This window comes from Dama dama, chromosome 16 (genome assembly GCF_033118175.1).
Source record: "Dama dama isolate Ldn47 chromosome 16, ASM3311817v1, whole genome shotgun sequence".
Lineage (NCBI taxonomy): Eukaryota > Metazoa > Chordata > Mammalia > Artiodactyla > Cervidae > Dama > Dama dama.
This window is the reverse complement of record NC_083696.1, coordinates 41,160,967-41,184,182: the sequence shown is the minus strand read 5'-3', so window position 1 is coordinate 41,184,182 and position 23,216 is coordinate 41,160,967. Positions and strand designations below refer to the sequence as shown.

Genomic DNA, 23,216 nt, shown 5'->3' with positions numbered 1-23,216 from the left:
ACTCAACGTAACAGATATCTACAGAGCACCCAACAACAGAACTCCCATTCTTCTCAAATGTACGTGACACATTCTCCATGATAAAATGTATGTAAAACAAGACTCAGTACCTTTTAAAAGATTAAAACCCTGCAAAATATGGTCTGAAACCACAATAGTATGAAATTAGAAGTTACTACAAGGGACATTTGGGAAAATCACAACTATATGGAAATTAAACAGTACTCTTAAGTAACCAAGAGGTCAAAGAAGAAATCAAAGGGGTAGTTAGGAAACAGTTTGAGATAAATGGAAATAAAGAAAGCATACCAAAACTTCTGGATGTATGTAAAGCAGTGCTTAGAAGAAAATTTATAGCTGGAAATGAGTGAGTGAGGGAAGCCACTCAGTCAGGTCCGACTCTGTGCTACCCCATGCACTGCAGTCTACCAGGATTCCCCGTCCATGGGATTTCCCAGGCAAGAGTGCTGGAGTGGGTTGCCATTTCCTTCTCCAGGAGATCTTCCCTACCCAGGGATCGAACCCGGGTCTCCTGCATTATAGGCAGATTCTTTACTGTCTGAGCCACCTATATTAAATAAGAAAAATCTCCAAACAACCCAAGTTCCCATCTTAAGAAACTAGAAAGAGAAGAGCAAACTAAGCTCAAAGCAAGATGGAAAAATTGATAGAGGTTATAGCATAGGTAAGTGAACTGGAACACTGAGAAACGGCAGAGAAAATCAGTGCCACCAAAAACTGATTATTTGAAAAGATCAACAAAATTGATAAGCCTTTAGCTAGTACCCATGAAAATGAGAAGAATCAGATACTAAGATCAGGAATGAAAAAGACCGACCTTGCAGAAATAAAAAGGATTTTAGGAAATGAACTATATGCCAAGAAATTAGATTACCTAAATGAGATGGACAAACTCCAAAAGAAGCACAAACCATAAAAACTTTTTAGTTATACCAAACATTGAAAGAATATTCTTTCACGAACTCTTCCAAAAAAATATGAAAGGAGAGAGCATTTTCCAGTTTGTACCATAAGGCCAGTATTACCCTAATACTAAAGCTAAACTGGTTCCAAATTGGGAAAGGAGTATGTCAAGGCTGTATATTGTCACCCTGCTTACTTAACTTGCATGCAGAGTACATCATGCAAAATGCTGGGCTGGATGAAGCACAAGCTGAAATCAAGATTGCAGGGAGAATAACCTCAGATATGCAGACAATACCACCCTTATGGCAGAAAGCAAAGACAAACTAAAGAGCCTCTTGATGAAAGTGAAAGAGGAGAGTGAAACTCAACATTCAGAAAACTAAGATCATGGCATCCAGACCCATCACTTCGTGTAAATACCTGGGGAAACAATGGAAACAGTGATTATTTTCTTGGGCTCCCAAATCACTGCAGGTGGTAACTGCAGCCATGAAATTAAAAGGTGCTTGCTCCTTGGAAGAAAAGCTATGACAAACCTAGACAGCATATTAAAAAGCAGAGATGTTACCTTGCCAAGGAAGGTCCATTTAGTTAAAGCTATGGTTTTTCTAGTAGTCATGTATGGATGTGAGAGTTGGGACTGTAAAGAAGCCTGAGTGCCGAAGAATTGATGCTTCTGAACTGTTGTGTTGGAGAAGACTCTTGAGAGTCCCTTGGACTGCAAGGAGATCCAACCAGTCAATCCTAAAGGAAATCAGTCCTGAATATTCATTGGAAGGACTGATGCTAAAGCTCAAAGTCCAATTCTTTGGCCACCTGATGCGAAGAACTGACTCACTGGAAAACACCCTGATGCTGGGAAAAATTGAAGGCGGGAGGAGAAGGGGACGACAGAGGATGAGATGGTTGGATGGCATCACCGACTCGATGGACATGAGTTTGAGTGGTCTCCGGGAGTTGGTAATGGACACGGAAGCCTGGCATGCTGCAGTCCATGGGGTCACAAAGAGTCAGACACAGCTGAGCGACTGAACTGAACTGAAAGCTAGACCAAAATATCACAAGAAAATTAAACACACACACACACAAAATTACAGAAGATTTCTAGACTGGAAATGAAGTTAAAGTATGCCTTTTAAAATATTTATTTTATTTGTTTATTTGTTTGCATCAGGTCTTAGTTACAGGTGGGATCTTTAGTTGTGGCATGCGAACTCTTAGTTATGGCATGTGGGATCTGGTTCCCTGACCAGGGATCGAATCTGGGCCCCCTGCATTGGGAGCATGGAGTCTTAGCACTGGGCCACCAGGGAAGTCCCAAGTTAACTTTCTGTATCTATTTGACGTTGTCTTACATGCAAAAAAAATCACAAAGAATACATGCACACATGCTATTGTAGCTAATAAAAGTTCAGCAGGGTTGAAGATACAAGATTAATATGCTGTAATCAACTCTTTCCCTAAGCCACTCTTGTATTCCTACAGAAAGAGGAAAGTTTGGTCACAGAGTCACAGAAGGCCTTGTAAACAAGCAGAGACCCAGACACAGAAGAAGGCACTGGAAAGGTGGAAGTGAGATTGGAGGGATGTGTATACAATCCAGGAAACACTAAGGATTGCCAGAAACCACCAGAAGCTAGAGTGGGCAAGGAGGTACTCTCTCCTAGGGCCTTGGGAGGACGCATGTTGCACTGTTGATAAGTGCGATTCTGGACTTCTACCCTCTAGAAATGTGAGGGGGTACATTTCTGTTGTTCCAAGCTACTTAGTATGTGGTTGATAAAGCAGCCCTTGAAAAGAGTACAGCAACCCAGTGGGTTATATTCCAGTTATGCAAGGTTGGTTCAGCGTTTGAAAATTTGTATACAGTCCATCAGTAGACTCAAGAAGAAAAATCCTGTCACACCAATAGATGCAGAAAAAGCATTTGACAAAAGTCAACTCCCATTCATGATTTAAAAAATAAAAAAGCCTCCCAACAGACTAGCACTATAGGAGGAACTTCATAAACTTGATAAAGAACACCTACAAAAATCCTGCAGCTAACCTTGTACTTAATTCTGAGAAACTAGATACTTCCCCCTAAGATCAAGAACAAAGTGTTTCTTCTCTTGCCATTTCTATTCAGCATCATACTAGGAGTCCTAGCTAATGCAAAAAGACAAAAAGGAGTAAAACTTAAACAGTTGAAAAGGAGGGAGAAAACTTTACAGGTAGCATGTCTACATAGACATCTCAAGAAATCAACAGCAAAAGAGAACTCTGCTGGAATTATAAGGTTGCAGGATACAAAGTAAATATACAGAATTAAATTGCTAAAAAAAAACAACCACAAAATCAATTCCTTTTCTATATACCAGCAATGAACAATTGGAATTTGAAATTGAAAGCCATACAATTTGTATTAGCACCAAAAAAGAGAAATATACAGATATATATCTAACAAAATTTGTGTAAGATCTACATAAAGAAAACTCTTAAAACGCTCATGAAAAATATCAAAGAATCTAAAAAAAGGGAGAGCTATCCCATGTTCATTGATAGACTCAATATTATCAAGATGTCAGTTCTTCCCAATTTGATCTATATCTTCCCAATTTGATTTGTCTAGTGTAGCACTAGACAGAATCCCAGCAAAGTTTAAATGGAAAGGCAAAAGACACAGGGTAGCCAACCCAGTACTGAAGAAAAACAAAATCAGAGGACTTAGGTTCCTCAAAGAGTTACTCTAAATCTACAGTAATATAGATGGTGTGGTACTGACAAAAAAAAAAAAAATAGGTAAGTCAAGGTAACAGCCCAGAAATAGACCTGTACAAATACATTCCAGTGATCTTTGATAAAAGAACATGGGCACTTCAATGGGAAAAGGAGACTCTTTTCAATAAATGGTACTGGAATAGCTGCCCATCCACATGCAAAAAAAAAAAAACAGTGTCAACAAAAACCACAAACTATATCCAGACCATATACCTTTCACAAAATGTAACTCAAAATCATCACAAATTTAGTGTTAAAATACAAAACTGTAAAAGGTATAAAAGGTATAGAAATTCTTGGTCACCTTGGGTTTGGTGATGACCTTTTGATACCAAAGCACTGTCTATTACCATGTGGACATTTCACTGTCCATGAAAGAAAGAACTGATAAATAGAACTTAATTAAAATTTTAAAAAACTTCTGTGAAAGACACTAAGAGAATGAAAAGAAGCTACATATTTGGAGGAAGTACTTGTGTGAAACACATATCTGATAAAGTCCTGTTACTTAAAAAACAAAGAATTGTTAAAAACTCAGAAATAATAAGATGGGCAAAAGACTTGAACAGACTTCTCATCAAAGAACATATACAGATGGCACATAAGGATATGCAGAGATACTCAATATAATATTGGGGAATGGCAAATTAAAACAAGATACCACTGCACATCTTTCAGAATAGCCAAAATCCAAAAACTGACACCACCAAATGCTGGTGAGGATATAGAGCAATCTCTCATTATTGCCTGAGGGAGTGTGGAATGGTGCAGCCATTTTGGAAGACACTTCAACAGTTTCTTATAAACTAAATATTCTCTTACCATACCATCCAGCAGTCATGCTCCTTAGTGCTTACCCAGATGAATTGAAAACATATGTATACACACACACACAAAAAAAAAAACCTACACAAAAATTTTTATAGCAGCTTTATTTATAATTGTTAAAACTTGGAAGCAACCAAGATGTCCTTCAGTAGGTGAATGGACAAATAATCTGTAGGACATCCAGACAGTTAAATATTCAGCAGTAAACAGAAATGAACTATTGAATCATGGGAAGATCTGAAGGAATCTTAAATGCATAATAGTAAGTGAAAGAAGCATATCTAAAAAGGCTACATACTGTATTATTCCAACTATAGGACAGTCTGGAAAAGACACAAAACTATGGACACAGTAAATAGATAGTGATTGCCAGAGGTTTGGGAGGGTGAAGATAGGAAGGATAAATAGGAAGCACAGGGGATTTTTAGGAGTGTAAAAATATTGTATATGATACTACAAATGACATGTATTTTTCAAAGCCTGTAGAATGTATGAGAGTAAACTCTTAATATGAACGGTGTGCTGTGCTCAGTCATGTCTGACTCTGTGTGACCCCATGAACTGTAGCCTGCCAGGCTCCTCTGTCCATGGGATTTTCCAGGTGAAAATACTGGGGTGGACTGCCATTTCCTACTCCGGGAATCTTCCCAACCCAGGGATTGAACCCGGGTCTCTTGCGTCTCCTCCATTGGCAGGCAAATTCTTTACCACTGGGCCACCTGTTGACTTTAGTTAATAATAATGTATCAGTATTCATCAGTTGTAACAAATGTCCTATCCTAATGCAATATGGTAACAATAGGGGAAACTGTGTGATTGGTGGGGAAGGTGTATATGGGAACTCTGTACTATGGCCTCCTGTTTCTTTGTAAACTTGAGTGAAAGTGCTCAGTCATGTCTGACTCGTAGTGACCCCATGGACTGCAGCCTACCATGCTCCTCTGTCCATGAGATTTTCCAGGCAAGAGTACTGGAGTGGGTTGCCATTTCCTTCTCCAGGGGATCTTCCCGACCCAGGGATCGAACCCAGGTCTCTCACATTGTAGACAGACACTTTACCGTCTGAGCCACCAGGGAAGTCCTTGTAAACTTAATACTGGTCTGAAAAATACTAAAAAAATACTTAATACCTAATACTGGTCTAAAAAATAAACTTAATACTGGTCTCTAAAAAACATGCATGTACAATGAGATGCTACTGCACACATACTAAAGTGAAAGTCGCTCAGTTGTGTCCGACTCTTTGTGACCCCATGAACTGTAGCCTGCCAGGCTCCTCTATCCATGGAATTCTCCAGGCCAGAATGCTGGAGTGGGTTGCCATTCCCTTCTCTGAGGGATCTGCCCAACCCAGGGATCAAACCCAGGTCTCCCACATTGGAGGCAGATTCTTTACCATCTGAGCCACCGGGGAACCCACACACGCACTAAGATGGCTAAAATAAAAAAGAGTGTTGTTGAGTATGTGGAGGAATTGCAACCCTCATGCGTTGCTGGTGGGATTGCCAAACAGTTGAGCTACTTTGAAAAACAGTTTGGCATTTCTTCAGAATGTTAAGCATAGTTACAGGAGACCCAGCAATTCTAGTCCTAGATATAAACCAAAAGAAAGCATAATGTCCACACAAAAACATGTATATGATGATCATAGCAGTATTATTCATAATAGCCAAGAGTAAAAATATTCCATATGATTGATGAATGGACAAACAATGTGATGGAATACTATTTGGCAGCATAAAGGAATGAAGTATTGATACATGCTACAACATGGGTGAACTATGAATATATTATGTTCGGTGAAACTATTTAGTCACAAAGACCACCTGTCGATTATGTCTGTCCAGAACAGTCTAATCCAAAGAAAGAGGTTAGTGTGTTCCAGGAGTTGGGGTTGAGGGGTGATGGAAAATAACTGCTAGTGGGTATGAGATTACCTTTTTGGGGTGATGAATATATTCTAAAATTGATGATGGTTGCAAGATTCTATAAACTTAAAACTTTTGACTCTTATACCTTAAAAGAGTGTCTTATGGTGTCGCACATTATATCTCAATAAAGCTGTGAATTAAAAAAAAACACTACTCCCAAACATCCATCTAGCTTATGTACATGTGTGGAATCAACAAATTAACACATGCTGCCAAGGGAAAAACAGGTTTGAAACATTGGCTTATTTCCCTGGGCCCCCACCCTTCCTCTGACATGACTTCACATAGATGTTTTTATATTTTGTCCAGCTTTTCCAATTGTCCTCAGCTGTAGGATTTCCCAGAATTCCTGGTCTGTGAGTGAGGCCTTGCTGGCAAGCTTCATTTCATCTATGGTTTTATTTAAAATCTGTATTTAGATTTGTTTTTCTAGTCTAGCAGTCCTCAGATTTTCTGGTCTAAGGAAACCTTAAATATTACTGTGTTTTTTGTTTGTTTAAGTGTATATCTATCAGTGATTATTATCATATTAGATTTTAAAACAGAACGTTTTATATTTTTAAATTTTACCTTCAAATACTAATAAGCTCAGTACATGTGAATAACAAAAATCACATTTTAAAGATCACAATCACAAAAAGATAAATACTCTATGATTCCACATACATGAGATACTCAAGAGTAGTCAAATTAAAGATAACTACTTTCAAAATGTTTGGCAATGTTTGTTTTGCGTTTCAGTGAATGGCTGTAATGTTTGGGTTAGTAAAAGGCGAGGGAATGCCCTGCATTTAGTTTATTGTGGTGTCACACATCATTTACTTTCTGGAAAATTCTGGTGAATATTTGTGAGAGATTTAGAGTGAAAATGCCAAGTAATGTAGTGGTATTGTGAGAATAGTTTTGACTTTGTGGACTCCCTAAAATGACTAAGGGACTCCTGGATGGGAAAGGGTTGGAGCCCAGAGCACACACTGGGAACCACTGCTGTGGCCCATAGCATTCGTCAGAGCTCCGGGACCACATCTCCCGCTGCCTGCGAGGCTCCTCTGGTACTGGGATGTCTCATGGGCCACTGAAGCCTGACATGTGAGTCTGAGTGCCAGGGTCGCTTTCCATTCACGTGTGAAAATCAAAACCAAGCTGTTCGTGACACTTGCCTTAGCTTTTAGCGCTCATGATTAGTAATCACCTGATGTTGAGTTTATCTGTTATTTGGCCTGAGGTTGGAGAAGATTAAACTCAGCTGTAGTTGATGCAGCCCCTGTTGCTTCTGATGTGACTCTGGCTGTGGCTGTGACTACTAGCCTGGTCTGACTGGTGTCTGACTCTGAAGACAGAAGGTAGTGGGCCACGGTGTTACCTTTGGCATCAAAAGTTGCAGGCAGCCAGCTTTACGCTATGTGAGTGTATAGGTTCTTTCTGCTTCTTAGTTCCACCTTCACTTCCCTTTTCTTAGCAAAATTGGGAGAATCTTAGGGTGGAGTTATCTGGAGCCAGTGATTATTTGGGAACTCTTCCAGAATTTAGCCTGCCCTTATTGCACCTACCGTTGCCAATGCCTCTTCTTCCTCCTTTTTTCCCCAATTTTTCTTTAATTGCTGTACTGGGTATTTGTTGCCTTGTGGACTTTTTTTTCTTCTGGTTGTGGTGAACAGGCTTCTCCCTGAAGTGGCTTCTCTTGGTGCAGAGTGGGGCTGTAAGTGCCCAGGCTTCAGTCATTATGGTGCATGGGCTTAGTTGCTCTGCTGCATGTGGGATCTTCCCAGACCAGGGATGAAACCCATGTCTCCTGCACTGGCAGGAGGATTCTTTACCACTGAGCCATCAGGGAAGCTCCCATTTTTTTTTAATTAAGTAAAATACATATAAAATTTAACATCCTATCCCTTTTTAAGTATAACATTTTATACTTTGATACATTGATATGAAATATCAATGAATATGAAATACATTGATAATGTTGTGCAGTCATCTCCATCATCCATCTCCATAGCTCTTTTTATCTTGTAAAACTTGAAACTCTCTTCATTAATTGTTTCCCATGCTCTCCACCCCCTCACCCCTGGCCGCCACCATTCTCTTTTCTGTCTCTGATTTTGACGACTCTGAGTATCTCACATCCATGGAATGATACTCGCTTGTCTTTTTGCAACTGGTTTGTTTCACTTAGCATAATGTCTTCAAAGTTCATCCATGTTGTAGTACATTGCAGAATTTCCTCCCTTTTAAGAGCTGAATAATATTCTGTTGGATGTATATGCCACATTTTGCTTACCCATTCTTGTGTTGATGGACACTGGGGTTACTTACATCATCACACAGGTCAGTCTCCAGTTGTTTACTTGCCCCTTGTCTAGTCACAGTCTAGAACTTTGCTCATGCCTTACCTGGAATCCTTTTACCCTTCTTTGCTGACTGAAGTGTCTGCTGATTCTTTCACTGAGGTTCACATATTCCTCCAGGAAACAAATGTCTTATACTTCTCTGTTCTCATAGCATTTTACTTATACCTTTGTTATATTATTTATAATGTCTTGAGAGCATTTACTTTTATGTGTCTGTCTCCCCAGTTTTAAGTTCCACTAATATTTGAAAGGTATCAAGATAATTTTGGGGCTTCCCTGGTGGCTCAGATAGTAAATAATCTGCTTGCAGTGGCAAGAGACAGGGATTCGATCACTGGGTTGGGAAGGTCTCTTGGAGAAGGGAATGGCTACCCACTCTAGTATTCTTACCTGGAGAATCCCATGGACAGAGGAGCCTGGCCAGCTATGGTCCATGGGGTCACAAGAATTCGGACATGACTGAGCGACTAATACTTCGCACATCCTTTCAAGATAATTTTTATGAGACTAGCACAGTGGCACATATCTAGTGGGCATTAAGTGTTTGTTCAGTGAATGAATGTAATCACACATAAAAGAACATCTCAAACTTTCAGCAGATACTTATTTTCTCCTTGACCCTCACCATTGTATTTAGTGCTAGAGACACCAGGCCAACAAGCACAGTCCTGCTTTCAAGATATTCATGAATTTATTGTTTCCTGTATTTACCCTAGTACTGAAGTGATTTGATAATGTATATTTACCATTGATGTTTCAGTATTGTGACTTGTCTCATATTTCGACCCTCCTAGATCATAGTCTTATCATTTATGAAATGAGGAGGATGGGCTAGATGACCTAGAAAAGTTACCATTGTTGGCTGTCACTATATTATTAGATTTTAGTGCTCCTTGGTAACAGGCATCATGTCCTTCACTCTTACTGGAATCTCACGTAGGACCAAGTACAGTGTCTCACCCTCAGTGGTTGGTTGCCGTGCCGTGCTAAATCACTTCAGTCATGTCTGACTTTGTGAGACCCTATGGACTGTAGCCTGCCAGGCCTTTCTGTCCATGGGGGTCTCAAAGCAAGAATACTGGAGTGGATTGCCACGGTTAGCAAATTTTAAAGAAAGACGTAATATCAGTGAATACTTCAGTTGAATTTGATTCTGTTTTTCACTCCATTGATCCTGTTAGATCCCTTCCCTGTGGTTCAGAATATCTGTATTTCCTTGATGTAGTTTGTGTTCAACTTGTGTATTCATGTATACACACGCTTTATCTCTCAGCCCTAAGAAGAAGAAGGTGAGGTGATCATTTACCTCCATTTTTCAAGTGGGGAAACAGTCTTCAAGACTATAGCTGAGGAGCAGCATATGCAGACTCAGCCCCAGGTCTCCTGACCCCAGATCCAGTATCATACTTCTCTGTTTCCTCACCTGTGAAATCAGGGTTTCTTTCAGATCTCAGTGCCTATGTTACCCAGCCTTTAACACAGTGTATCTAGACTCTTTGGGAAGTCACAGAAATGTGCTCACTTTAGCAAAATGGAGATTAGTTGGTAAGATCATGAAGAGCCTCAGGGAATTGGTGAGAAGGTTGAGCATCAAACTGGGAAATGGACAGGAGTTCTAGAAGCAGGGACCTGAAAAAGCACCATCAAACTCCAACTGTTTCTGGTTCTCTGCCCAAGAGTCAGAGTGAGGGAAAGGCGTTCTGCTGGCGTGGCTGGAATCATCTCTTGTCTTTTGGTTAGCGCAGTGATTCTCAACTGGGGACAGTTTTGTACTCCCACTGGGAAACCTGGAGACATTTTGGGTTATAACTGGGAGAGCTACTGGCATCTAGCGGGTAGAGGCCAGGAATGCTGTGGGACGTGCTCTGGTGTCAGCCCCCAATAACAGAATTCACTGGTCCCACACATCAGTAGTATTGAGGCTGGGAAGGCCTGGATTAGGGGGAGGCAGCTCGATTAAAATCCCACCAGACTATCCTGTTGGAGGCAAAAGAACACTAAAATGCTCTTATAAAAAAAAAAAAAACAAGAGTGGAATAAATACTAGACAGAGAAAAACAAGATAAAAAAGTACTGCAACTAGGGCAATAATTCCAAGGTTGTAAAGAATCAGATATGACTGAGCGACTAAGCGCACACACACACAGAATAATTATTTAGTAAAGGATCCTTGTATTAGCAACTTTGGATGTTGCTGATACACAGAAATATCAGGTTGGTGGATCTGTGGCATGTGCAGTTATGTGTTAGAATCTCTTCAACATTTCACCTTGTTCTTTGCATAGACAGTAATTTAGTGTTAAATCCAAGTAGACGGAAGATTGATTCAAGCCTGTAATTTTCCTTCTTTTTAACTTTGTTCACACCGTTTCAGTATAAGCCTCGTGTATATGACTCAGAGCTTGCTTATTTGGTTCCACATCTTATAACACCTTGGCTGTGCCAGACCTGTTTTACTACCCTGATGAAGTCTAGAAATGACTAGAAGCTGCCTTTCCTTGCCCTTCCAACGTGATGGCTTCGGGCCCAGCTGTCAAAGGGACCTGCTGCCACGTCTCCAGGTTGCTCACTGAGTGAGCTGCCCTCTGCCAGTGGCCATCAGCCCTCGGGCCACGCGGTCCACCTCAGCAAGCTTTCGTTTCAGGTGAACCACTGCCTCCCGGAGAAGATTGTGGTGTACCGTGATGGAGTGTCTGATGGCCAACTAAAGACAGTTGCCAACTATGAAATTCCTCAGCTACAGAAGTGTTTTGAAGCTTTTGAGAATTATCATCCCAAGATGGTGGTGTTTGTAGTGCAGAAGAAAATTAGCACCAACCTGTACCTGGCTGCCACTGAGAACTTTGCGACTCCCTCCCCTGGGACCGTGGTAGATCATACAATAACAAGCTGTGAGTGGTAAGTGGGCGAAACACGGATTTCAACAGAATAGGTTGGGGAAGTTCTCCATTCCCTGGGTATTGGAATGGGGAGGTGGCCTAGAGAGATTTGGAATGAAATCCTCAAGAGATTTTCCTGGTAAAAAATAAAATTTTAAAAGCAGTTTGGAAAATACACAAACCACCAATGAAGCTTTTACCTCTTAAGTATAAAATATTGAGCATGCATTCTTTTCCTAAGAATATGCATGCTTAATCTTCTGCACACAGATATGGTCGTTTCTACCACCACTTTTAAATAGCCTGTTGAGTCAGGAGACCTGAATTCTCATCCTGGTTTGGTCCTTGTGATGTCCTTAATCCAGTCATTTGACCTCTCTGAGCCTTGGATGAAGAAGCATCTCCAGCTCTGTAACTATACCATTAGTTTGTACTTTTTCCTTACTAGGGTGGACTTCTACCTTCTTGCCCATCATGTGCGGCAGGGTTGTGGCATTCCAACCCATTATGTTTGTGTTCTCAACACTGCAAACCTGAGCCCTGATCATATGCAAAGGTGAGCTGACCAGTAACTTACTCCTAACTTGCGAATAATTCTGGCCACTGAGCTAAGTCTAAGACCTGGAATTTAAAAACCTCTGAATTCAGCAAATTGGATTTGGCTTAATTCAACAAATCACTGGTTTTGGCTTAATAATTTTCTGATTCTCTCTGAAAGCATTTTGAATTTATCTTTTGGAGTTGGATTTACTAAGACTCATTTTCTCTTATATGATCAGAAAAGACAAATACTGCCTGCCCCCTTACCCCTTGAGTTTCTTTATGTCTTTGATGATAATGATATATCTTTTCGAGGAATGATTGATAATCGTTGTTGTATGCTAAAATTACTTGAAGACCTTTCAAAAAATTACAACCAGGCTTCACCTCGAAGCATTCTGAAGCATTTGTATTTTAAAAAACTGCTTCCATTGACTATGACACACAGTCAAGTTTGAGACCCATTGCTCTTGAGCTCAGAGTAAAGAAATACTTTGCTGGGGTACGTCTCTTTCTGCAGCCTTTTCTTGAGACAAGAGAAAAAAAATGTTGTTTTCCTTGTTTTGATATAAAAACAGGAGCACCTAAATTGGGAATTTCCCCATGTCCTCTTGACTTAAAAGTAGTGGAAATAATTTCACTTAAAAATAGTAATTCCAAAAAGTTGCATCATATACTCCTCAGTTCCCCAGTTTGCTGGTAAATGCGCTGTGTCGTGTACCCAGAAGGACATCATCGCGCTCCGCACCGAAGATGGGGAGTGATAAGGCTCATATTTTCTTCTTGGCCTACAGGTTGACTTTCAAACTCTGCCACATGTACTGGAATTGGCCGGGTACCATTAGAGTTCCAGCTCCTTGCAAGTATGCCCACAAGCTAGCCTTCCTGTCAGGACAGATTTTGCACCATGAACCAGCCATCCAGCTATGCGAGAACCTGTTCTTCCTGTGACTGGACAGTCAGGACACGGACCGGTCAGAGCAGGCAGACTTCTGAGCTCAGCTGTGAGCGCATCTGTGCAGGGTCCCCAGCGACCGGAAGGGAGTTCGTGTTGGTGTTTGCTCGTTCACCAACCCAGCAGAAGATCTTTCTTTTCATTTTCTTTTCTCTTTTAAGTCCGTTAACACTGAGAAGCAGGTTCCATCATAAATTTCAGCTAGAAATTGTCTTGTTGCCTTTGTAGAGCAAATGGGGGTAGTCTGCTACAATATAGATGGGGTGGGTGAAGATGGGTGACCCTTCAGGAGTCTGCAAAGCTGACAGAAGCCATAGAAACCTGAAGAAGCAGCAGTTACACTTATAAACTCTGCTTACTAAGCAGTTCCCATTTCTGGTGCCAGAGCTGGTAGTGAATGAAGTCTTTGCAAAGTTCTTAAAGTAGAGAGCTACTTTATTTGGGCAACTGGGAAAGGTAAGAAGGCATAGTTTCTCAGGATTTGGCTGTTGCTGGCAAATGTGAAAGACATGTCGCGAAACCAGCTGGTGGGTCCTTTTCAGACTCTTGCTGACCTAATCATCTCTAGGGATTGAGTTGATGACACGTGACTTGAACTAGTTTTGGAAAGGGTGTTTAGTTCTTTCTTGCCTCCTGAGAGGACAAACGCAGTTTTATCTGGATATTTCAGTTGCTTTATAGTATGCAGTGTTGCTGTCTTCCTACCTTCCTCTCCCGACCTCCAGCACACACACACAGACACACAGACACAGACACACACGCGCGCGCGCCTCCCCCCCACCCCCCCCATACCTTTGCTCCTTGTCCTTGTTACTAACCTTTGGTAAGTTTCAGTTTTTTAAACTAAGAATCAGAACATGTGAAATTCAACAGCTTTGAAGGTTCATGACAGGCCATGAGCTTTTCTTGACCCTTTCTCTGCGGTATGTCACTTTCTTTTCTGTTGATATGTTTGCAAATTGAACTACTCACTTTCCTTGCTCAATACTCTCTTCCCGGCTGCTAGCTCATTTTGTTAGGAATTTCTCTGAGTCTGCATTAAGATTTCCAGAAGTTGGCTTTGGGAAACATGACCCTCCTTCCAAAGTCCAGACGTTTCAGTTTAGAGAGTTGTCACTATGCCTGCGGGTTTCAGTGTTTCGTGTGTGTGTGTTTATTTTTCCGCTGTTTAAAAATCTTCCAGTCCCTTCAGGGCTAATTCAGTCTTACCTTGTTTTATCTAGATTTTTAAAAGCCAGTTTTATTTAATATTTTTGAATTTGTATTTATTTGTGTGTGTATTTTATTTATTAATATATTTTTTGGTGTGGTGGCAGGGAGGGACGACGCAGAAATTCTCATTCTATATGACAGTGTGTGAGAAGAGAAACTTTAGCTTAAAACTCCTTAGATGAAGAAAACCAACCTAGCATTGCGCTGGCTGCTGCATGAGGCAGAGGCTGAGCAGCCATGGGGCTGGTGGTCTTGTGCGTTTCCGGCTGCATGTGGAGTGAGGGACAGCGAAGGGCTGAGACCTGGGGTTTAAACACCGCAGAATCAGGCACACTGGGTCACTGGTTTTAGGCTTAACAGTTCTCCAGTTCTCTTTGGAAGCATTTTGAATTTTTCTTTTGAAGTTAGATTTCCTAATTCTCATTTCTCTTAGATAATCAGAAAAGACAAATACTTGAGATAGCATAAACATTTCTTCACTTTTTCCTCCTGGTTTTCTTTCCTTGTTATTTCAGTCTTAATGTGAAATGACTGGGTCATGGGGTGGAAAATAAAAAGAAATTTGTATATATGTGTAGTTGCGTTTGTAATAATGTTGACATATGGTAGTGATACAGTTCTTTTTCTTCATAAACCTGTAGCACTTGGTAGAGTTGTTAATTTGTTACTGGGCATGCTGGGGGCAGCTGCAGTATTGGTACTCAGGTAATTTCACTGAAATCTGGCAGTAAGATTTCTTGAAGAAGATACTAATAGTCTATCTTCTGGGACAAATGAGGCACGTGTTGTGTATGTGTGTGTGTTCTGTCTTGTTTTCAAAGCTCTCTCCCCATCAGAGAATTTCCGTCAGCCTGAGTGAGAGCCAGCTGCTGAGGGCGGCCCTTCCCTCCTGCCTTTTCCTGGTGCTTGTCCTTCTCTGCTGTGCTTCATGGCGTGTCCGTAGCCTTTTTAAGTGCCTTCCCAAAGAACCCTGACTGCCTGCTTCACCACTGCATCCTGTTCTGTTTATTTAGAAACTCCATCTTCAGGGATTCAGTGCTTCTTGAACTCATCCTTAAAATAATCTAATTTAGCCTCTTTTTACTTGAGCAGCACTTTATTGAATGGTATGAAAAGGGAAGTAGTTTTATAAATGACTAACTCTTCATATTGAAAATGTTATAACTTGTGCCTGAAATTTCTCAGTGATTTGGGATAATTGGAGAAAGACCCTACTTTCTTTTTTTTTTCCCCTAAACCTAGCTTTTTCTGAGTGTCTTACTTTTCCCTGTCTAGACTTACTTTCTCTCTTTTAAAAAAATGAGGAAATTCAAGAGAATGAGAAAAAAAAAGCCACAGACTAGAAGAAAATATTTGCAAAAGACACATCTGAGGGGCTCCCTGGCAGCCCAGTGGCTAAGACTGCTCTTCCACTGTAGGAGTTCAAGTTGAAGCCCTGGTCAGGGAAGTCCTACATGCTGTGAGGAGCGTCAGAGGATAAAAAAAGGACATCGATAAAGGACTGTTATCCAGAATATACAAAGAACTCTTAAGATTCAACAGTAAGAAAACAACCTGATTAAAAATGGGCAAAAAGACCTGAAGAGATATTTCACCAAGATATACAGTTGGCAAATAAGCATATGAAAATATGCCCAACGTCATATGTCATTTGAGAATTACAAATTAAAATGAGATACCACTGCACACCTCTTATTAATAGAATGGTCCAAATTCAAAACACTGACCATTCCAAATGCTGGGGAGGATGTGGAACAGGAATTCAGTCATTCATCGTTGCCCGAGGGAATGCGAAATAGTACAGCTGGTTTAAAAGACAATTTGGTAGTTTCTTACAAATCAAAACATACCCTTATCATATGATTGAAGTAGTCACACTGCTTGGTATTTGCCCAAAAGAGTTTATAATTTGCGTCAACACAGAAACCTGCGCTGGATGTTGATAGCAGCTTTATTCCTTCATAATTGCCAAAACTTGTAAGCAAGCAACCAAGATGTCCATCAGTAGGTGAGTGGTACAGGAAGACAAAGGAGTATTAGTCATTGCTAAAAACAAATGAGCTATCACAGCCATGAAAAGACCTGGAGGGTACTTAAATGCATATTACTAAGTGAAAGAAGCTAATCTGAAAGTGTTAAAACATATTGTGTGATTCCAACCATGTAACGTTCTGGAAAAGGCAAAAACTATAGACAGTAAAAGGATCAGGGTTTGGGGAGAAGGAGGGATGAATGGGCAGGGCAGTTTTAGGGCAAGGAAACTATTCTGTAGGATACTGTAATGGTGGATACATGTCATTATGTATTTGTCCAAACCCATAGAATGTGAAACACTGAATGAAGCCTGATGTTCCTTGAACCTTGAGTGATTATGACAAGAAGTTGATGTAGGTTCACTAACTGTAATTAACACAAGCACCATTCTTGTGGGGGATGTTAATAATGGGGGAGGCTGTGTATATGGGAAACATCTAACCTTTGCAAATTGTGCAGTGAACCTAAAAATGTGCTCTACAAAATAACTTTTTTAAAAAGAATGAGTTAGGGTGGGAGTTCCCTAGTGGTCTAGAGATCAGGATTCAGTGCTTTCTCTCTCCTGTTGTTATTTAGTCACTAAGTCATGTCTTAACTGTTTTGCAACCCCATGGACTGTAGCCTGCCAGACTCCTCTGTCTGTGGGGTTCTCCAGGCAAGAATACAGGAGTGGGTTGCCATGCCCTCCTCCAGGGGATCTTCCGACCCAGGGATTGAACCCGTGTTTCCTGCACTGCTGGCAGATTCTTTACTGCTGAGCCACCGGGGATGCCCTTCACTGTGCTGACTGGGCTTCAGTCCCTGGGTGCCCTGGTCAGGGAACTGAGACCCCACAAGCTGCGCCATGTGGCCAAGGGAAAAGTGAGTACGGGAGACTTCTGGGAACATGAGGGACTTCTGGCAATAGAGTGAGCTGACCATACTGAGAAATGTTTAGAAAACAAAATTTTTTTTTTACATTAATTATCTGGATTTGGGGGAAATGGAACAAGGGAAGAGATGACGATGGGGGAAGGAGGAAGGAAGGAAAATAATTGAGGCAGAAGAAAGAAAGGGAAGCCAGAGTGGTTATGTTGTTCAGTTGCCAAGTCGTTTCTGACTGTCTTCAACCACATGAAGAGCACACCAAACATCCCCGTCTTTCACTGTCTCCTGGAATTTGCTCAGATTCATGTCCACTGAGTCGATGATGCCAGCCATTTCATTCTGTGTCATGCCCTTCTCCTCCTGTCCTCAATCTTTCCCAGCATCAGTGTCTTTTCTAATGAGTCAGCTCTTCGTGTCAGGTGACCAAAGTTTTGAAGCTTCAGCATCAGTCTTTCCAATGAATATTAAGGGTTGATTTCCTTTAGGATTGACTGGTTTGATCTCCTTGATGTCCAAGGGACCCTCAAGAGTCTTCTCTAGCACCATAGTTCAAAAGCATCAATTCTTTGGTGCTAAGCCTTCTTTATGGTCCTACTCTTACATCTGTACCTGACTGTTGGAAAAACCACAGCTTTGGCTATCCGGACCTTTGTGGTTATAGTTGATGTCAACATAGCTCCCAGGGTTATGGACAGAATGCAGGGATGGGAGCGCTGAGGTTTTTCATTTCACATAAGGATAGAAGATGCAACCTTAGACCCTATGAGGCACAGGATTGCTGGAATGAATTCTTCTGGATGAAGACAGCTGGAGCCTGCAAGGGGAGTAGAAAGTCTATGCTGACCATCCAAGGGCAGTAGGAAGAAACTAAGGGCAAAGACATTGATGAGAAATCCCCAAGCCTGGACCACAGACAGGTATGTGCAGCCTGAATTCGTATTATTAGCATGTGGAAGGACCACATGCTGACAAATTATCATGAAGATTAGCCTAGACTCTTGAGAGCCTGTAGCCCTGCAGAAAGAAATGGTCAGTCGCCTGGATTGCATTGGAAGGACTGATGGTGAAGTTAACACTCCAGTCCTTTGGCCACCTGATGAGAACAGCTGGCTCATTGGAAAAGACTCTGACGCTGGGAAGGATTAAAGGCAAAAGAAGAGGGCGGCAGAGGATGAGATTATTGGGTGGCATCACTGACTCAGTGAATATGAATTTCAGCAAACTGCAGAAGATAGTGAAGGACCGGGAATCTTGGTGTGTTGCAGGTTCCATGGGGTCACAAAGAGTCCAACATGACTTAGCAACTAAACAACAAATGGAAGAGAAGGTACAGGAGAGAATGAGAAGGTAAAATAGGAGTTGCTGCAGGTTAAAATAGAATAAGTCACACAATATGGTAGATACAGGATTTTCCAGCATTAGAGACAAATATGAATCCTCCACCAGAAAAAATTAATTGAGAGTAAAGAAAAGCACAGCCATTCCTAGATGTGCTGTAGTGAAACTACAGAACACCAAAGACAGAATCTTAAAAACAACTGGAGAGATTGCATATAAAGAAAGTTAGATTGGCAGCAGACTTCTTATCAACCACAACAGATACTTAAGACAAAAGGAATAATAATATTAAAATTCAGTGTCAACTTGGAACGCTGTTCCCAGCTAAAACATTCATTCAAAGGTAAGGACCAAACTAACATTTTCTAATAAGGCTCAGTACCTAGTAATCATGTATGGATGTGAGAATTGGACCAAAAAGAAGGCTGAGTGCCAAAGAATAGATTCTGTTTGAACTGTGGTATTGGAAAAGACTCTAGAGAGCCCCTTGGACTGCAAGGAGATCAAACCAGTCAATCCTAAAGGAAATCAACCCTGAATATTCATTGGAAGGACTGATGCTGAAACTGAAGCTCCATACTTTGGCCACCTGATAGGAAGAGAGAACTCATTGTAAAAGACCCTGATGCTGGGAAAGATAGAAGGTGGCAAGAGAAGGGGAGGACAGAGGATGAGATGGTTGGGTGGCATCACCAAGTCAGTGGACGTGAGTTTGAGCAAATTCTGGGAGATGGTGAAGGACAGGGAAGGTCTGGCGTGCTGCAGTCCGTGGGGTCACAAAGGGTCAGGCACGCCTGAGCGACCGAACAACAGCGACAACAAGGGCCAGAGAAGTGGATGAGACGGAGGATGGAAATGCAGCTCAGTCAGTGCAGTCGTTCCGCGTGTCCGGCTCTGCGACCCGCGGACCGCAGTGCGCCAGGCCTCCCTGCCGATCGCCGACTCCCGGAGTTTACTTAGAATCCTGCCCATCAAGTCGGTGATGCCACCCAACCATCTCATCCTCTGGCGTCCCCTTCTCCCACCTTCAATCTTTCCCAGCATCAGAGGCTTTGCAAATGAGTCAGCTCTTCGCATCAGGTGCCCAAAGTATTGGAGTTTCAGCTTCAACATCCATCCTTCCAAAGAATATTCAGGACTGATTTCCTTTAGGATGGACTGGTTGGACCTCCTTGCAGTCCAAGGGACTCTCAAGAGTCTTCTCCAACACCACAGTTCAAAAACATCAATTCTTCAGCACTCAGCTTTCTTTATGGTCCAACTCTCGCATCCATACATAACTACTGGAAAAACCATAGCCTTGACTAGATGGACCTTTGTTGGCAAAGTAATGTCTCTGCTTTTTAATATGCCATCTAAATTGGTCATAGCTTTCCTTCCAAGAAAAGCAATGTAGAAAATCAATAAAACCAAAAGTTGATTCTTCAGAAAGATTAACAGAATTAGCAAATCTTTAGCTAGATTGTCAAAAAAAAGACTCAAATTACTAAAATCAAGAATGAAAAAGAGGACCACTGACCTTACAGAAATAAAAAGGATTGTAAAGGAATACCCAGTTCAGTCCCTCAAACAATTAAATGCCAGCAAATTAGCTATCTTAGATGAAAAGGATAAATTCCTATAGGTAACTTGCTCCTGAACCAAGTGTCATTTTTCCCCAGTTGTCTGTCTGCTGAAACCATCGAATGGTAATGGAAATGATTGATAAGCCTTCTAAGGATGTTTTCTTTTGGCTGACAGGAGTGTAGGGTGCTAGTCCTCTGGTATGATTTTGGGTAAACTAGAACTTGCACATTCCTTCTGATCCTCTTGAATTTGTTAAGACATGTTTTTTTCCCCTTAGAAACCTGGCCATTGGCTTTTCTCTTCGGTCTCTCTAGAGCTGGCCTGATAGTTGGGGGTTGGAAAGGGGATCTTTGCCCTACCCTGCTGATCACGTTGTCTACCTTGTCAGTATACCACAGAACCAGCTTTGGTTTTCTGAGTGCCCAGTCTCACTTTGTATATTCCCTGGGCCAGGCTCCTGTTTCCCTGGCTTCTTTCCCAAGGCCACTTCTTTCCCTACTCACTTCAGCTTTGAGAAATCTGCCTGCATATCCTTTGAAAAGGCAAGCAGCTGTGATACCTTGTCAAAAGGGAAATAGCAGTCTTGCTAATGTCAGATTTGTATGCTAGTTCCTTAAATATTGCCCAGTGTCAAACTTTTAGTGAGCTGGCCATTCATCCAGCTAATATTTAGTGAGCATCTGTTTTGTGCAAGATGTTACAGGATGCAGGTATATATAGAAATCTTTGGTAATCAAGACAGATTAAGGCCCAATATAGAGGTTAGAGATGGAAATGAAATACTTTTTAAGAGGAAAAGCAAGTATCATTAGTTAGTTCAGTTGCTCAGTCATGTCTGACTCTTGACCCCATGGACTGCAGCACACCAGACTTCCCTGTTCATCACCAACTCCTGGAGTTTGCTCAAACTCATGTCCATCAAGTCTGTGAGGCCATCCAACCATCTCATCCTCTGTCCTCCACTTCTCCTGCCTTCTATCTTTCCCAGTATCAGGGTCTTGTCCAGTGAGTCAGCTCTTCACATCAGGTGGCCAGAGTACTGGAGCTTCAGCTTCAGCATCTGGCCTTCAGTGAATATTCAGGGTTGATTTCTTTTAGGATGGACTGGTTGGATCTCCTTGCAGTCCAAGGGATTCTCAAGAGATTTCTCCAACACCACAGTTCAAAAGCATCAATTCTTCGGCACTCAGCTTTCTTTATGGTCCAACTCTCACATTCATACATGACTACTGGAAAGACCATAGCTTTGACTAGATGGACCTTTGTTGGTAGAGAAATGTCTCTGCTTTTTAGTATGCTGTCTAGTTTGGTCATAGCTTTCCTTCCAAGGAGCAAGTACCATAAACCATATAAAATGTTTTAATTCTGTGAATTACAGTCCAATGAAATCCATTTACTGGGTTTGTTAACCACTTTTTAAAAAATTGAAATATCAGTACATTGCATATGCTAAGGTGATTTTTTAAGATTTTTTGTTTGCTATGTTATTTGTAATGAAGATGCAGTGCAAAATATTTTTTTACAGTGGGTTACAGTAAATTTTTTTTGAAAGGGTAGATCAAATAGGCTTCAGGAGAATCAAGCTTTCTGAATGGAAGTGGTGGCTTTGAAGAATTAGAATTTTAACAAGTGGAAATGGGGGAATGAGTGGAAAAAGGAGCATATTTGGAAGAAAGGGAGAATTGAGGCTCCACATCTGGCACTAGGCAGGAAAGACTGAGTGAGGAAGGCAGGACTTTGAATATACCTAAAGAATTTTGTAGGTGGGTGGATATGTAGAGCTAAGACCTTTTGATTTTTAGCTGTGTTAATAATTAATTGAACTCCCTAATGGATTACTGATAGCTTATCAGCTCTGGTGGACTTTGGCAGCTCTGCTCCTTGCTGGTTGCAAACAAGTGAGAATGCTGTGATAGGCCCTGTGGTAGGGTGTCAGTGTCCTCCCTCCCCTCCAGTCTCTGTGACATGTACCTTTCCCCCCAGCCTGTACTATTGACACATTGCCTGGAAGAGCCATGGGGATTGCTTTGAGACTTCAATTTTAGGAACAGTGTAACACCTCTCTGTAATATGTATTTATGGGCTTCAAACTGTTCAGAGCTCCGTGTGTTAGAAGCATGCTTGTTTTACTTAATCACTGGGTGAGTTTCACATTCCTCTTTCAGAACTTCAAGAAAAGGAAGGCGTGGTAGAGACTGGGCCATTTCTGACAACCCACTGGAGATCGGGTTGAGAGTCCCAAATGGATGACATCATGTCTGAAAAATACTTGAGTTTAACCAGGGAAGACAAACATAAAGGATTATTACAGAGATGAAGGGGCTCTGAAGGAGATTCTGCAGGGATACCATTACTTTGCAGTCTCTTGGGAAATGAGAGGAGTCTCACCCCACCCCTTAACTCCACTGGAGCACTATAATTGCAGGGTAAGGATAATTAAATTTCAGAAAAACCCCACAGCCCAGCTTGTCTCTTCAAGTGGCATAAACATTCTGGCCTGCTCTGGCTTTGGTTCAGTGCTTTCTCTCTTTTTCCCTCTCTACCCTCCTCTAAAGGAGGAACAGGCTGCCACTGAGGCCCAGATTCTTCCTGCCGTCTGCTGCAGGGGTTGTCTCCTTTTCCTTTCATCACAAGCATTGCTGTCCTGGGACTTCCTTTCCCCAGGACTTGCAGGGTGGGATGCGGTTCCCCTTCTCTGTGCAAATTCAGAGACGCTTGGCGTCTGCTGAGCAAGTCACTGAGCTGGCACAGGGCCTTGGGTACTGACAGGCTGCAGCTCTGCTTGGAAGGCCTTTCCGTTGGGTCCCCTTGACACAGGTGGCAGCCGGCCTAGCTGCGGAGGATATAATCATGACGTCCAGCAGACTAGAACAATGGGAGTTTAATGGGTGGCTTATTTTTTCAAGAAATTTGCATTTCCGAGGCTAGATATCCATCTCAATAGAACTGCTTCACATCAGAAAAGAGTCCTAGGACACTCCTCACACAAAAATTAACATTCCTCCCAGCCTCCGTTTAGCAATATGGTTTC

General features: G+C 41.6%; 1 protein-coding gene across 2 annotated transcripts in view; it reads left to right on the top strand.

The window, feature by feature from the left end:
• Positions 1-13,164, top strand: part of PIWIL2 (piwi like RNA-mediated gene silencing 2) — a 67,203-nt gene extending 54,039 nt beyond the window's left edge. Inside the window, exons 20-22 of one of the 2 annotated variants that reach the window (XM_061164056.1) lie at positions 11,439-11,692; positions 12,122-12,229; positions 13,008-13,164. In XM_061164056.1, the coding sequence (XP_061020039.1) occupies positions 11,439-11,692; positions 12,122-12,229; positions 13,008-13,164 (519 nt within the window). The remainder of the gene's footprint in view (positions 1-11,438; positions 11,693-12,121; positions 12,230-13,007) is intronic. The other variant, XM_061164057.1, reaches the window with a different exon arrangement.
• The last annotated feature ends 10,052 nt before the right edge of the window (positions 13,165-23,216 follow it).